Source organism: Pomacea canaliculata, linkage group LG11, assembly GCF_003073045.1.
Source record: "Pomacea canaliculata isolate SZHN2017 linkage group LG11, ASM307304v1, whole genome shotgun sequence".
In the NCBI taxonomy this organism is placed as follows: Eukaryota; Metazoa; Mollusca; class Gastropoda; order Architaenioglossa; family Ampullariidae; genus Pomacea; species Pomacea canaliculata.
The window spans coordinates 11,012,103-11,028,594 of record NC_037600.1 but is presented as its reverse complement, the minus strand read 5'-3'; the positions used below and the strand labels follow the sequence as shown (position 1 = coordinate 11,028,594).

At 38.2% G+C, this 16,492-nt stretch overlaps 3 protein-coding genes across 4 annotated transcripts; all 3 read left to right on the top strand.

Annotated features, from left to right (window-relative positions):
- Positions 1 to 289: 289 nt before the first annotated feature.
- On the top strand, positions 290 to 5,145 carry LOC112576272 (E3 ubiquitin-protein ligase TRIM33-like). Of its 2 annotated transcripts, XM_025258612.1 has the most exons (5): positions 295 to 1,420; positions 2,407 to 2,565; positions 2,920 to 3,072; positions 3,777 to 3,956; positions 4,310 to 5,145. In XM_025258612.1, the coding sequence occupies exons 1-5, from the start codon at positions 353 to 355 to the stop codon at positions 4,340 to 4,342; spliced, it is 1,593 nt and encodes a 530-aa protein (XP_025114397.1). In that variant the 5' UTR covers positions 295 to 352; the 3' UTR covers positions 4,343 to 5,145. The 2 variants fall into 2 exon arrangements, with proteins under 2 accessions (XP_025114396.1, XP_025114397.1); XM_025258611.1 differs by lacking the exon at positions 4,310 to 5,145 and having other exon boundaries at positions 290 to 1,420; positions 3,777 to 4,184.
- Positions 5,146 to 7,371: 2,226 nt separating this feature from the next.
- Positions 7,372 to 10,795, top strand: LOC112576282 (neuralized-like protein 4). Its single transcript, XM_025258631.1, has 5 exons — positions 7,372 to 8,472; positions 8,795 to 8,953; positions 9,221 to 9,373; positions 10,137 to 10,316; positions 10,675 to 10,795. The coding sequence occupies exons 1-5, from the start codon at positions 7,402 to 7,404 to the stop codon at positions 10,705 to 10,707; spliced, it is 1,596 nt and encodes a 531-aa protein (XP_025114416.1). The 5' UTR covers positions 7,372 to 7,401; the 3' UTR covers positions 10,708 to 10,795.
- Positions 10,796 to 12,612: 1,817 nt separating this feature from the next.
- On the top strand, positions 12,613 to 15,130 carry LOC112576296 (E3 ubiquitin-protein ligase Midline-1-like). Its single transcript, XM_025258649.1, has 2 exons — positions 12,613 to 12,651; positions 13,753 to 15,130. Exon 2 carries the CDS (start codon positions 13,766 to 13,768, stop codon positions 14,834 to 14,836), a length of 1,071 nt encoding a protein of 356 aa, XP_025114434.1. The 5' UTR covers positions 12,613 to 12,651; positions 13,753 to 13,765; the 3' UTR covers positions 14,837 to 15,130.
- Positions 15,131 to 16,492: the final 1,362 nt, after the last annotated feature.

Here is a 16,492-nt window from a genome sequence, read left to right as displayed (position 1 = left end):
ACTATAAAAAAAACTAAATTTATGAAATTAGCTATAAAATGACCTTCCATCATTCATGGCACGGACTGTCGTAACGACAAAACACTCTAAGCGAAATAGTTCTTGACACTAAAGTAATGAGATATCCTATCAGATTCAAGCCTCACTTATCTTGGTCACGTGAACGCGTAAAACTGGGTAAAAGATAAGTTTCCACCACTTGTAACCAAAGCAAACCGTCTTATCTTTGCAAGCTAAAGTATTGCTCAGTAAGTCAGTCGATGTAATATTCATTGCTGTAAATATTCAGTTCAGTTCAAAGTTTCCTTCAGCGGTTGGAACCCTTCGTCTTATTGATAGTTTGTATTTCAAGATGGCTGAGTCGCACGAAAGAGAGTGTGCTGTCTGTACTAACGACCTCACGACTCCAAAGATTCTACCCTGTGGTCATGTCCTGTGTCGGGAATGTGTCATTACCTGGATGGACTCCAAACCTGATGCCTGGTGTCCTCTGTGTAGATGTCCTATAGTAGAGCAGTCAGATGGAAGTTCGTCCGACACTGTTGACGCCCTGCCGACAGACTTTGTGATGGAAGCGCTGGTGGAGAGCGCTCGTGTGCTGAGTAAAGATCACCTTTGTTGTGTGTGTGAGGACGTCAGGGCGGACTTCATCTGTATGCAGTGTCAGGTCATGTTGTGTTCATCCTGTACCAAGGTTCATAGCAAACTCCCAGCGACCCGCAGTCACGATGTGGAGAGTGTCAGCACTGTGACACCTGAACGTCTGGCTGCCAGCCGCCCTGCACTGTGTGCTGACCACGGCGACAAACACGCGGAGTACTTCTGCCGCGAGCACCGCCTCGCTTTCTGCTCAGCCTGTAAGACTAACAAACACAAAGTATGCCTGGAAGTAAACTATCTTGAAGATGAAATAAAGTCAGCACAAAACTCACTTACCAACCTAACAAAAAATCTGGTAGAAGCGGAGCAGAAGCTAGAGCAGGCTATAGGTCAGGTGACGTCACGTCTACAGGAAGTTGATGTCAGCGAACAAGAAGACATGGCGCAGGTGGACAAGTCATGTGGCCGACTTCAGAAGCTGGTGGAAGATGTTTGTAAAGAGTTGAAGGACAAGTGTCGCAAGCCACATCTGAAAATCAGGAAGTCGCTATGTGACATTAAGACTGGCCTTTGCAACCGTTTAGTGAAAGTGACGTCACACAAACACATAGTGACGCGAGTCACGGCATTGTCACAACGTCCTGCACTGATACACATGACACAGGCTGTGAGAGACAGGGTCAACAGCCTTGACCTTAGCGCTGACCTGCATCAAGTGGTGTGGGTGAAGCCCTTGTCACATGGAGAGTGCTGTCAAGAAGTTGTGAGACGGATAGAAAACGTGGTCCGGATGTGGAAGCAGGAACAGATAGTGTCAGAGGTAAAATTCGATTATTTTTTAAGGTTTTCTGTAACACTAAAGCAAGTTTCTTTCCTGCTAGTCATCTGTGTTGTTAAAAAAAATCTTTTTACTTCCCTCTTATCAGCAGTTAGTGACAATGTGAAAAGTACTGTCATTGTAAGAGGCAGCTTTACAATACCAAACACCGATACACCCACCCTTAACAATAAACAGATACAACCGAACGCGCGCTCGTACACAAACACGCTCACACAATTTAAACATCGACTAGTACGAAAGAGAACGCTCGTATAAAACGGTTTCAGAGGACGCAAAGCACAAAATAATTGTGTCCACTACCTGTTCCCACGGTGTGTCCAAGTAAACAGAGGAAATTTGACTGTTTATACATCATCATCAAGATCCTTTTGTAACTGTTGTTTAGAGCTGGTAAAAAATGTAAGCGCTTCCATTGTATTTAGCAAAACCTCGATCACAGAGGTGCATAAATGTTTATGTGTGGTATCTGTAATTAATGTATGGAAAGTGGTTTCTTACAGACACAAGACTTTATTAAAAGTATTATACCAGATCTTAATAAAAAAATCCTTCCTTATAAAATACAACTCATAACTAATGACAAAACATTTTAGTTATTAAACACCTTAGTGTAATAAAAAGATGATGATGATGATGATAATAATAATAATGATGATGATGATAATAATAATAATAATAATAATAATAATAATAATAATAATAATAATAATAATAATAATAATAATAATAATAATAATAATAATAATAATAATAATAATAATAATAATAATAATAAAAGAATAATAATAAAAGAATAATAATAAAAGAATAAGAATAAGAAAAACAGACGAAGACAAAGACGAAGAAGAAGAATAGTAGACGTTTATAATTTTGATTACTGAACTATTTATATAAAAAAAAAACATTATAGATGTCGACTAAAAATTTGTTAATAATTTTCATGGACAAAAGAATATTATTTACAGTTGGTCTCACAGCCACCAGTCCTTGTGTTCCACGACAACTGCGGAAGCAACATTCGTCTGACGAACGGTAACAGGACCGCGGAGAAGATAGATCGGTCTGCCTATAACAATGGGGTAGTCATGTCACGTGACCCTATGTTGTTCGACGTCTTGTATGAAGTAAGATATTTGACGATGATGATGATGATGATGATGATGATGATGATAGTCATATTTTTAAAAATCGGGCTTTAGAATAAAAATTACTTTTACTCACTTTTCTGTCTTTTATAGTGAACGGACGCAAAGAAAAGAAAAATCGTTCTGAATTATTTTGTTTTCATTTTCAAAAAATCGTTGACACAAGTTGCACAAAAGCTTACATCGGACGGATTGAATAGTCTCAATACATAATTTCCGTCTCTGCTTACGTTGATTTTCCTTTACCTAAAGATTGGCATCCTTTAGTCCTCTTTAATTGCTCTAATCAGCTGTCACAGCTTGACATGTCATGACACTGGGATGTTGACGCAGGTCAGAGTGGACGCAGCAAGAGGTGGGTACAACGAGCTAATAGTGGGTGTGACAAGAAGTTCTCCTGCACACGTCTTTGTGACAAAATATGCTTCAGACCTGCCAGACTCCGTTATCATCGGGCCCGGTGAGGTCTCCTACCAGCAAACATGTGTGAGTCTTCATATCTCTGAGTGCAGATGGCTTGTTGTTTAGTCTTCGTGTAAGAGATGAAGCTGATTATCATTCATTTATTGAAGTTTTCTTTTTGATTAAACAAACCATGCTTAAAAGTTTAGTTGGATTCTCTTTTCTTTTCTAAAGAGCAGGTAAAACATATGGACGAACATGAATTCCCAAATTTAAACTAGAATCTTTGCCTACTGTAAATAAAAACCTACAAACATCCCAATATATAAAATGAGTCCAAAAAGAGAGACATTAGACGGATGTGTATATTTTGACATACACAGGTGAGATGGGATAAGATATTTAGGCAATTTGATTATTTCAATTTTATAACATTGTGGGTAAAAGAATAGAAGTGGGGTGTTACCTTCCGTTTGTGCAAATGTTATCTGAAGAAGGAATACCCAGTTTGGAGAAGTTGAACTAAGGCCTTTACTGACCTAAATAAATCAGACCATTGTCGTAAATCAAACACTCTTTTGTGTACATCAAGTCACGATAAACTGAAGACACCCTGCTCATAACTTACATTTTTCGGAAAGTATCAAGTATTTTTTTAGTCGTACACAGTTACAACAAAATATTTGTGGAAAAGTGCATGCTGGAGTTAAAGACGAAGGTCAATCTGGGTGCTCACTTCCCGCCCAATATTTTATCAAAAAGACAAAGTATCAGGTATTTATATGTAGGTCCAAATACCGCTCGGAGTAGATCTCAAGAGACTGGACGTCGGGAGTCGAGTCGGGTTACTGGTGACCTCATCAAACGACCTTCACCTCTACATCGATGGACAGGACGAGGGCGTTGTAGCAAAAAATGTTACACAACCCTGGTTTGCTGTATTTGCTATTGGCGGTTCAGTTCATAAGGTAAGAGATAGAGGTTATCAGAAACACCACAATGAGTCTGGACAGGAAGACACTCACACCGACACGCATTCTTTCATAAATCAGAAAACTAACGTCTGCCGGTGGGCGTCTTAGTACCCAGTGGAATCTTCTTTACTGGGTTAGCGTCATTTCTTCTTATACTAGTTATTTTCTATAATATTATTTTTAGATTTTTTAAAGCAAGATCATTAATGTATATATTATCACATCCAATATATAATGTATATATTATCACATCCAAGCACTTTTGTAAAATGGACATTTGTACAAAATTTCTTTTGTTCTTTAAAGCATTATGTTTTGTACCTGCTGCTCTATTGTCTGTTTTACAGGTGACAGCCCTTCCCATATCTTGGAGAACATAAAGAATATCAGAGTACAGGGAGGCTTAGACAGTCAACACGAGAATATTTTGTGACTGACGACAACACCAAGCTGAGCGTTTATATCACCAATGAGAGCTCCAGTTTGGTCAATCTTTTTTCTATGTAAAACAAGAAGAGTACATATTGAGTCGTGTATCACTTTTTTTGTTGTAAAGAGAGATTAACAATAAAGGAAAAATGGATCAGCTTCTCTCCCTACCACACACACACACACAAAGTAAAGAGCATCTTCGTAGCATTGAGAGAAGTTAGAAAAAGCTTTCCGGCCTGTGTGAGTCATTTTTTTATTGCTTGCTTCAAAGAAAAATGTGTTCTTTTGCTGGATTTTAACGCAGTTTTGTGAAAAAAAGTGAAATCCAAAGCAGGACAGTTCAGTAGTTGGGGATTACACTGTGTGGTTACTTGTAATCCCTTCTGGAGAAAGCTGCTGAACTGTGTCATGCACTGGCGGTGGTACAGACCTTATAGGTTAAACCAAATGTAACTGCCTGTTAGTCTGAGATTGACCTTGTTAATAGGAAATAGACTTTCAAAAATCCTACGAGATAATAATGTATATCCATCTGCACTCAGGTTTCTTTTTTAAAGTGCTGCAGCACTAAAATCTTATCACAGGCACTTTAATGTGTCACTGATTTATGTCAAGTGTAATAGCAGTGATAGTACATGGCTGCTGTACTTATGTTATTGATATACTCAGGTGTAATTCTAACAAGACAATAAAGCGACTTAAATTTCAGTTATCTGACATATCGATGAGCTACGATGTTTAACTGATTTCTTAGTGATTTTGTGCAGCTTGCGCTTATTAAAGATGTGTTTCCTGTTTATATGATTTTGATATTTCGGCCGAAAATTATGGTTAATGTGTGAAGCCTATTCTTTGTCTTGGAAATCAGTCCGATAATACCACGGACGTGTAGACTGATGTCTGTCTGTCGAGACCAATGCTAAGACTCTTGCGAAGTTCTTACCTGTTAGTCTCGGCGAGCCTTAACAATGAATGTTACTAAACCGGAAGCTTTGTATACACCAGCCTCGTTCTAGTAGTTAACTGTAAACAATCGTCACATGCCTAAAGAATCAACAATGCTTTCCTCACATAGTTTCAAATGCTCGTTAGCCACCATTATTGTCAGTAGATGTCGATACTTTTCCTTCTGTAGCCAAACTCACATGGTAGTTGTCAGGTATCCACACGATTCTGAGATAAAATAAACACAGTGAGTAAGCTGAATGCTTTGTATAGGTCACTTACTGTGGTGGCACTGATCATGTACAGTAAAAGAGAAAATGTGTCTCAACACAAAGACGTTTTCTAAATTGTGTATAACTTAAAAGATCCATGCCAACAGCGAGATAGGATGTCTTGTTTAGTATTATTGTGAGAGTTTTCAGGTTCGTGAAACCAAATGCACCCTTGCGCCACTTAAAAGTGGGAGTAAGGAATGAGGAACTATCCGGGTAGGGGACAAATAGTCTTGAGCTTCGCGGGAGATAACGTGCCGAGTAGTCAGGTGTTCCTATTTCTTTCAAACTGCCGAGATAACCCCACAGTGAGCACACCCAGCCACTTATAAGCCATCCACAGAAGAGATAGTCTCGAGATTTTCTAAACATTCTGTCCCACTCACGACAATGACACGAAACCTCGGCTGTCCTATGTCGCAAGATTAGTAATATGCTTATTCAATTTTAAGAAGATCATGAGATATTCAAAACCGAGCTGATTTGTGTTCTCAGGTTTACCTATTATATATTATTTTGTTTTTTTTTTGTTTGTTTTTTTGTTCGTTTTTTTTTCTTGTTCTTTCTTCCTCTATTGTTTGGTTGTTTTATCTTTCTATTGTTATTTTTTGCTAATGTGCCCTGTGGAATTGATGTAATTTTATTATTTATTTACAACATTTAAAGGCTGGATAAGCTACTCAGCTATGATTGTGCTATTTATAGCAATCTACTAACAAAGGTCAAGTACTGTTTTTACGAGGATCTAATCTCTTCCTCATTGTGTCGCTGTTGCCACCTCCAAAACACTTTCAAGCTTGTTTCTAACATCTATAAGGATAAGATACCTTTCTCCTAAAAGTTGATGTTATTTTTTCCAGTAATTTACCCTTATGAAAATAACACAGATAATGGTTCAGATATTAATAACATTTGTACACTAACTTCATCATGACATTATTTACCTTATTAAGCTTGCAAACTGCACTTGTCACACTATCGGTCGTCGTTGAAATAATCCAAAATGGCGCAAAAACAACCGTTTTTAAAAGCTTATAACTCCGTCAGTTTTGTTAGTAGACTCAAAGCGGCCCGGTGGCGCAACGGTTAGCGCTGTTAGCGCCTGTCACCAATACAGTGAAAGTTGGCTGCCCTGAGTTCATTTCTCGTCTCGGGCACGCTGATCTTTCTCTGCATGTGGCATCTGTTTACAGGGCTGGCTGCTTGCCGTAATATAGCCTTAGTTGCTGACACGGCGTAAAACACCAATTCCCCCACCCCCCTTAGTAGACTCAAATTTCTGTTTTAAAAAGTTACCTACAAGTAAGATCTACAATCCTATGAGGGAGAGTTTGCAAAATGGTCTTAGTTTATTTTATGAATTGCTTTGTAATACACTGTGATAAATTTTAAGAAATTTTGATTTAAAATGGTACAACTACCAAACTACTAAATACTTCTTTAAAAGCTGTATAGACATGCTTAATTTTGTATGAAGAACAATTCAGGTCTATATATCTCTTATCAATATAAACTTATAAGCTTTTCATGTCAGGGCCTGTCGTAACGACACTAAAGTAATGAGATATACTGTCAAGTGAATTCAAGCCTCACTTGTCCACGTGGACGCGTAATACTTGGAAATAACTATGTTTCCACCACTTGTAACCAAAGCAAACCGTCTTATCTTTGTAATTAAAGTATTACACAGCAAGTCAGTCGATATACACTGCTACGCATTGCTGTAGATATTCAGTTCAGTTTCCTTTAGTGGCTGGAAACCTCTGCGTCTTATCGGTAGCTTGTATCCCATGATGGCTGAGCAACACGAAAGAGAGTGTGCTGTGTGCACGAATGACTTCACCACACCAAAGATTCTACCCTGTGGTCATCTCCTGTGTCGACAATGTGTCATTTCCTGGATAGATTCCAAAGCTGATGCCGGGTGTCCGCTGTGTAGATGTCCTATAGTAGAGCAGTCAGATGGAAGTTCGTCCGACACTGTTGACGCCCTGCCGACAGACTTTGTGATGGAAGCGATGGTGGAGAGCGCTCGTGTGCTGAGTAAAGATCACCTTTGTTGTGTGTGTGAGGACGTCAGGGCGGACTTCATCTGTATGCAGTGTCAGGACATGTTGTGTTCAGCCTGTAGAAACGATCATAAAAAGCTTTCGGTAAGCAGCAGTCACGATGTGGAGAGTGTCAGCACTGTGACACCTGAACGTCTGGCTGCCAGCCGCCCTGCACTGTGTGCTGACCACGGCGACAAACTAGCTGATACGTTTTGCTTCTATCACCGACTCGCTGTCTGCAAATCCTGTAAGTCTGAGAAGCACAGAGAATGTCTAAATGTAAGTGACCTTCACGATGAAATTGAGACAACTCAAAATTCATTTACCGATCTAACGAAGATTCTGGTAGAAGCGGAGCAGAAGCTAGAGCAGGCTATAGGTCAGGTGACGTCATGTCTACAGCAAGTTGATGTTAATGAACAAGAAGACATGGCGCAGATGGACAAGACATGTGACCGTCTTCACAAGCTGGTGGAAGATGTTTGTAGCAAGTTGAAGCAAAAAACTCGTACGTCACATCTCCAAATCAGGAATTCATTACGTGACGTCAAGACTGACCTTAGCAACCGTCTAGGAAAGGTGACGTCACACAAACACATTGTGACGCGAGCGGTGGAAGTGTCACCACGTCCTGCACTGATACACATGACACAGGCTCTGACAGACAGGGTCAACAGCCTTGACCTCAGCGCCGACGTGAACGTAGAACTGTTAATGAAGCCCTTGTCAAGTGAAAAACATTTTGAAGAAGTTGCGGGACGCTTAGAAAGAGAGCTACTGATGTTGGAGCAGCAGAAAACAGAGTCAAAGGTAAACTATTTTCAAGCGAGAATGTAAGTGTGAGTAAAAATGACCTTCTGCATTGTTATGTGTAGATTGTCACAAATTGTTGTGTGAGTGAGTGTGTTCCTTTCTCCCTAAGTCCGTGTTTATCGCTCTTTCTCTCTCAATGGGTGTGTGAGTGAGACAGAGAAAGAGCGACAGAAATAGGTTTGTGCGTGTGAGACAGAATGCGAAAGGAGTTATGTCATCCAAAGGAATTCAGTATGTCATGCAATGAATTGCTCTTATTGTTACAATGAAATACTTGTTCATAAATTGTACCCTCAAGACAATTGACATTATTTTACAGTTGATGACACCACCATCAGTCCTTGTGTTTCATGAAAACTGCGGGACTAACATTCGACTAACAAACTGTAACACGACCGCAAAGAAGATAAACCCAGAGCACATCGGTGATGGAGTGGTTGTGTCACGTGACGTTATGGTGGCAAACGTCTTGTATGAAGTAATGATGACACTTTATTTTTATTATTATTTACAATAAAACAAATATTACAAAGGAAATGTTATGTTGCTGCTATGTGCTTTTATTTTATGGCCTACAGACGAAGAGATAACAAATCTAACATCTGTTTCATATTTTTATTTTAAATCAGTAACAAAAGATTTAGTATTAACCCATCTTAGTATACATTGTGTCTTATCGCGCTTTTCGCGGTGTAGGTCCCGTAGTCGCTGTTTGTCATGTCATGACACTGTAATGTTGATGCAGGTGGCAGTTGACAAAGTTTTAGCAGAAGACGGCTCGTTAAGCCTGGGTGTGATAACAAACCCTCATCCAGGCCTCGTTGTGACGATGTTTATCACAGGCCTTAAAGACTCCGTCATCATCGAGCCCGACTGCGTCTTTCACCAAAAATCAAGTGTAGGTTTCCATGGCAACACGTAGGGTAAAATAGGAAAAGGGCTTGTTTGGTCTATGTGTGACAGATAAAGTTAAATATGTTTTAATATTTTTTCTTCATCAGCATTCTTAACTGTTTCATTTTATGTCACTGTTCTAGTGAGTATGTAAAACTCAACGCCAGGTATTAATTACCCAAATTTAATATTTCATTATCTTTTGAAATTATTGCAGAAAGAGGTCAATAGTACTAACATTAGAGTTGTATGTGAATGTGTTGAAGTAGTCAGGGTTACAGCCAATAAGTGAGCTGGGATATCTTAGGAGGTCAAGATTGTGACAGTTTCCTAGTAACGCTTATAGAGGTGTAACTCAGGAATAGAATGGGATACTACCCCAGATGTGTGGAAATAATATCTTAAGCAGACGAATATCCAGTAAGTAAACCGAAATGCATCACATTAAAGCTTTAATTTTGCTGAGAAAATCAGACTTCAACTAAGTGCACTTTCCTTTGTGAATCACGAAAAAAAAAAAACCCCACCAAATAACCCTTGCCCTAAACCAATATTTTGCCAATATTTGCCCTATAGATGATGTGCCTAATAGCTCGCAGAGGGGATCATATTTGTCTGTCATTGTTCCCAGCAAAAAAAAAACCAAACTAACAGGTCACAATAGAATTCTAGTTGGGAATCAACTTGGGGGACTGATGGAATCAAATAATTTCACTTCTTAACTTATATTTTATTAAAAGCATAAGTCATTAGTCATTTGTCTTCAGGTGATGAGCACAATCGGCGAAGGTCTCAAGAGACTTCAAGTCGGGAGTCGAGTTGGGGTCCTGGTGGACACATCCAACGATCTTCACCTCTTCGTCGACGGACAGGACCGGGGTGTTGCAGCAAAAGATGTTAAACAACCCTGTTTTGCTGTCTTTGATATTTACGGTACAGTTAATAAGGTAAGAGACAGAGGTAAAAGTAACATTATAGAGATGTTTGTTGTTGCCTATGGAAACTTTAAGGGTCTTTTACATGTTAACATCGAAAATGAACCTTGACATCTGTAAGTCATGAATGATGAAAACAAAGCCACTTTTATTTCATTTTTGATTATAGTAACTTACAAGTGTACTTTTTTTAATACTTCTTTTTAAATTCTATGTTTAGACATTTTGTTGTGGTTCGTAGTAGAAGAAATAGTAGCAGAAGTAGTAGTAATAGATCCCAGAGCTTTTCTTTAACTTTTTTTTTTTGTATGTATGTATCGTATTAAACCATGTTTACCTGATCCATGCTACTTTTGTCTTCGTTGAGTAGGTCACAGCACTTCCTCCATCTAGAAGGATATGAAAAAATGTGAAGAACAAGAAGGCTGTGATAGGAACAAGTGAATATGTTCTTGATTTACGACATCAGCCTGGGTATTGATATTGCCGTTGTCAGCCATAATGTATTTATTTAATTCACCTGTTTACTATCCAAAACAAAAAATGTTGAACTGTTTCGCGTTTTATTTTTTTTTTTTTTGAAGCCCATGAAAAAACTATTAACATGAGACTTTTATTGCAGTTATATCAGCTGCCCTTTACCCCCTCCAGACACACAGTTATGTACAGACAAAGATTTTCAAACTGCAACATCCCTCCTGCCCAATTCCCCTTACAGATTCTTTTCCTACATATATACTTTCTCCCAGGGCAAAATAAAAGTTGGCTCTCACTTGGTCTTCATCCGTTTTGCTTTGTTTTTGCTACTCATTATCTGAAATTATTTTTCGGCAACCGTAAAAGTGACTAGGTGGTACTGTGAGCTTCTCTTTGATTCTAGTCACTCTTTATCTTTATCAATGAAGGTGAAGGTGTGTAGCTCGATCTGCTTAAACTACCAAGAATGTACTGCCCATGCGCTGAATGATTCTTTTTGTATTGTTCCTGGCTTCTCTATTGCGCTTTTATTGGTATTTCAATATGTTTCGAGTGAAAGATTAAGATTTTTGAGTTTTCATTGACAAATTGTCCTTCATTTACTCAGTACGAGATTTACTTTTAGCATTATTGATAGATAAAAGGTTTCTTGTATCAGTTAACATACTTAAAAATTTGATGTGTATTGTTGAAGCAATAAAGACTTTAAATCTTTCAGTAATCTACAGGGTTTACAATAAGTTGCCTTCTACTACCTGACGTTCAATTTTTGTAAAACTAATTGTTTTTACTGTATTGCTCATTCTTTACTTTTAAAAACTTTTCACCTCTTGTATTAAATTGTTCTTTATAGTTGTCACTTAATTTTATATCGTACATAAGTTATATAATAGTTGATAATTTTTTTCAAGAAAAAGTACTAATTTTGAATCACTGCATACAGTCTTCAGAGAGTAATACTTAAAAGTATAAGTCTTCACATACAAGCATATATCTGTACCTATATACAAAATATTTTTAGTCACCAGGTTATTTATATAAATTTTTAGACATAACTTCTACTGCTTCTACACACAGTCTACCTGCTACCCTTTTACTACTCATGTTGCTAATTCTACTACTCTTCCACTGCTGAATGAAATGTATTAATTCAAAATTAAAGTGTTTGTTTTTCTATTTAACTAAAGTAAACATTTGGTTTAATCGCAGAAGCAGAGCCTTACTTTAACACAATAAAAGGCTAGATGTCATCTCTAACATACAGCAAGCAGTCAGTGACAGCAGGGATAGAAGGTGGTCTGTTCTATGTACATTGTACACTGTATAAGTAATTTATATATAATGTTTGCACAAGAATATATTCAATTTATGGATTATAATAATACTATCTGTTCCATTTTACTACAAAAGAAATGTATCTATGCAGGGAACTATATACATGTATCTGTTTATATATTTTTATACAAATGTCTGGTTTGTGGTATTAAAAGATTGAGAAGTAATTACTAATAAGGACATTTAGCCACTGTCCTTAAAGCAGCAAAAGATGTCATATAACAAATTCTTTTCTTCTTTATCTTTATGGTAAATTAGTAGAAGTAGTCAGAGATCTGGCCTTTGGGAATATTTCAACTGCCGCTATCAACTGAAAAAAAAATTCCTTCAATGTATACATTTATTTACACCTGATACACTCACTGCACACACACACACATCCTGTGGCTTGTGATACTCTACAGTGCGAACAGACAGTTAGTTATTCACACCGTGGAGTGTCTTCTATTTAAAGTTATCAACACAGAACATACACCTGTCTACTCACACGGAAATTCCCAGTTGAGAAGAACGGTTTGCTTCCGGGAACAGTCAGGTAAGTAACCTTGCTTAAACTGATCAAAGGCGGATAAACTGTTATTTTTAAGATTTGTTAAGAATCTTATCGATCAATTTGTACTATTAAACCTGTTAACTATGCATTTTTGTAAATCCTAGATATAATTTCTGTTAATAATGATATTCGTACACCTCTTTAATGTATCGACGTTTCTTTCCGACAAAATGATGAGAAATATGGAACAAGTATTAATCGTAGCCGCATAGCATGCTCAAAATCAGAGAATTATTTTATGAATACTAAAAAATTAAAAGAATTTCCGTTACATAAGCTATAATAAATTAACATTTGTTTACTTTTTAGTCATTTTACGACACTCAGACATATTAATGATAGACACGTCAGATTTACGGTAGCACTGACAAGGGAAGCTACTGTAGCAGGGTAAGAATTGGTCTCTTCCCACAATCCTTCCACACCAACACAAAAGACAACGCTCTCGTGGGTTCTTAGTTTGTATTACTGATACCAGTCGATGCTGCTGGCGCTGGCGAGCCTTGATCTCACATACTTTCTCTCACACTAACTGCCCTGTCTCCTTATATACCCCTCGGGTGGGTCACTTTTCGCGGTCTTCTGCATCAGCACTATTTCCCGCAAGCATCAGCACTTTTCCCGCATGCATCAGCAAAACTATTTTCGGCCTCTTCCGGCGACCACCCACTATCGCCGCCCCCTTGTCTACACACTACCATACTACTACTTGGTATCAACTTTATTTTCTCACAAGATTACTTCCCATTTCAACGATAATAGTCTGGTTTAAGGATTGCATCGAAGTCTACTTCACACCTAGGTTATTTTAGGATTATCTTACATTAGTCTTTAGCTTTTTTTCAGTCGTAGTTGTCTCAAAGGAGGTCTTACGTGATAACTACTACCTTTTACTTATGTATTACTCCCCATGCGTTTTTTACTCAGCTGATTCAGAGACTTTTTTGTCACTAATACAGGTGAATAATGAAGAGCTCCATAGCTCTAATTTTATGTATTAACTAATTAACACTTACTTTAGCTTGCTAGGGATTATTAGCTTCAAATGCGTCTCATATGTTTCATATGTTTGAATTTATATAGTTTGCCTACTAAGATGGCGACAGCATCAGCTCAGCCAAACGAAAGAGAGTGTCCGGTGTGCATGAATGAATTCGAGACACCAAAGATTCTACCGTGTGGTCATCTCCTGTGCCGAAAATGTGTTCTTCCGTTGTGTAAAACTAATGCTTGTCCGCTGTGTAGATGTCAAATTGTTGATTCACCGTATCACTGGATGTTAAAATTTAAAATGATGAAGATAGAAAACGTTGTCAACAACCTGCCGACAGATTACATGATGGAAGCACTGGTGCAGAGTGCTCGTGTGCTGAGTAAAGATCCCGTATGTTCCACATGCGATGCCAACAACAAGGCTGAGTTTATCTGTATGCAGTGCCTGGACATGATGTGTTCATCATGTCACAAGATACACAAGAAGATGTCAGTGTCCCGCAGTCACGATGTGGAGAGTCTCTCCTCTGTGACACCTGAGCGTCTGGCTGCTAGCGGCCCCCCGCTGTGTGCTGACCACGGCGACAAACAGTTTCTCTTTTGTCAAGATCACGGACTCGCTCTCTGTGCATCCTGTAAAGATGAAAGACACAGTCAATGTCAAGCAGTTAACAAGCTGGACGACGAAATGATATCAGCAAAGAAGTCTCTGGACACGTTGATTGACCAGGTAACTAAGGAGGAGGAAAAGCTGAAAAAAGAAATTGCTGAGATGGACTCACTTGTCAAAGACGTGGACATCAGCAGACACGAAGACATGGCGCAGATAGACAAAGCATGTGACCGTCTCCAAATCCTGGTGGAAGAATTCTGTATTAATATGAAAAGACAATCCGAAGCGTCTCATAACTCTTCCAAACAAAACCTTTGTCGCAACAAGAACAGATGCAGTGAAAAGCTGGCAAGTGTGACATCACATAAGCGCATCATCTTTAAAGCCAAAGAAGTGTCGCCACGGCCAGCACTGATCCACCTGGCGAAGGCTCTCACAAACAGGGTCAACTATGTTGAAAACTCATACCATCAGTTCATGACTCCGTCAAGAGTTGGGACAAGTTGTGAGGATATGGTTCGAAAAATCGAGGAAATGTTGAACAAGAGTTTAATGTACTAGTGTTATACTGAATTTGAATGATCTGTATAGAATATTGACAAAGACAGATTTCTAATAAAAACAAATGTTTACTATTTCAGTTTTTAGAATAATTAGTATTCCTTGCTTTATTTTGTCATAGTCTTTTAAATATTTGTTTGTTAAGTACTTATGCGATTAATCATTGTTTTTACTATAATAACATTAGCAGCCCTTTAGATGTAGAATAAACTGCAGGTGTGTTAAGGTCTAAACTGTGTTTATGTACACTTTCCTGTCTTTCGAAAATAGAAAATAAAATGTTCGGAATATTTAGAATTAGTTTCCTGAGTTGTCTGTGTGGGTGTGTTTGTGTGTGTGTTTGTGTGTTTTGCAGGTGGTATCATCCGTAATCCTTACAGAGGGTTTTTCCCCTGAAACTTACAGTCGATATATTATCAATGTTATTGATATCAGAAGAGACAAATAAAGGTTTCTTTTCTTAAAAAAATTTACAGACTCATAAGAAAGTCTATTTTGTTCTACATCCCACTATTTCTGTTACTCCCAAGCTTCAACGAACTATGTGAATTAAGTCTTGCACACACACTTGCTCACGCATGCGTACGACGGATTACAAACACACATCTTTATGAGTTCACGCAGGCAAAGGTGAAGAATATTTAGCTGTAGTCAGAGATGGAAAGTGAAAGCATTAATGCTAGACAGTGGTCAGAGAGGTGGAAGTCAGGAGAAAGTACCTTGCTTCAGGACCTGCACGAAGACAACAACACAGGTCGTCCATCAGATGGTAGAACGAGAATTTACCGTTGCCCTAGTGTTGTAGACTCAGTGCGTGCAAACCAACATTACTCTTGTAAGCAAGATCGAGACTGTAGCAAGAAAATACAGATGTTTGGTTCTAAATGATAACACGTGTATGCCTTTAGAATCACAATTAAGTGTATTACATAAAAGAACATTGATGCACATTTGTTCGTTCCCAGTGCTCAGTACTACACATTACTTCTTTTTTCGTATCATAACCGTGTGATGATAAGCTGTAATGAAAAAAATGTTAATAAGTTTGGAATATCTACATGTGAACCTAGAAAGTTTATAAACATGCACACTGACCACAAACACGTAAATAGATGAAAATACAATCAGCCTGCAGAAGCCAGCTCTTGGCTGACCATTTGGCTGAAGAGATTGTTGGCTGTCGTAGTGTAGGTATGGGAGGTCAGTACCGAGATTAACGGAGCAACAGCAAGTACAAACAAAGCAACAGACAAGAATAAAACAAACACAGCAGTCCTCCAGGAACAAGAAACCTTTCTTTATTAAGAAAACCCTTATTTCGTTCAAAGAGGAAATACATATAACTACATATATACATACAGAAATACATATCATTGTGTGAGAGTTCTTCCAATAGACATCAAAGATATTGTCGGTGCTTATAACCTTGTGAGTCATAACACATCAACTTTAAAGTTAAATTCATTGTAAGCCACGGTAAGAAAAACACATTCTACATTTCTCACTAAGGGACCCAGTTTCTCTGTAGCCATGTTGATGTTCTTCTGTGGGAAAATTTAAAATCCAAGGCTACCTTGAAACATCGGATACTCAGCATATTTACTAATCTCTCAGTCTGTATACAGTTTAACACAAAACAGTTTCGAGTACTTGACT

Excerpts from the sequence above, each read along its gene's own strand:
- LOC112576296 (XM_025258649.1), top strand. The coding sequence starts at position 13,766 with ATGGCGACAGCATCAGCTCAGCCAAACGAAAGAGAGTGTCCGGTGTGC.
- LOC112576282 (XM_025258631.1), top strand. The coding sequence starts at position 7,402 with ATGATGGCTGAGCAACACGAAAGAGAGTGTGCTGTGTGCACGAATGAC. Across the intron at positions 8,473-8,794 it reads AGCAGAAAACAGAGTCAAAG|TTGATGACACCACCATCAGT; the intron begins GTAAACTATTTT and ends ATTATTTTACAG. Across the intron at positions 10,317-10,674 it reads TTTACGGTACAGTTAATAAG|GTCACAGCACTTCCTCCATC; the intron begins GTAAGAGACAGA and ends TTCGTTGAGTAG.
- LOC112576272 (XM_025258611.1), top strand. The coding sequence starts at position 353 with ATGGCTGAGTCGCACGAAAGAGAGTGTGCTGTCTGTACTAACGACCTC. Across the intron at positions 1,421-2,406 it reads AGGAACAGATAGTGTCAGAG|TTGGTCTCACAGCCACCAGT; the intron begins GTAAAATTCGAT and ends TATTATTTACAG. Across the intron at positions 2,566-2,919 it reads TGTTCGACGTCTTGTATGAA|GTCAGAGTGGACGCAGCAAG; the intron begins GTAAGATATTTG and ends ATGTTGACGCAG.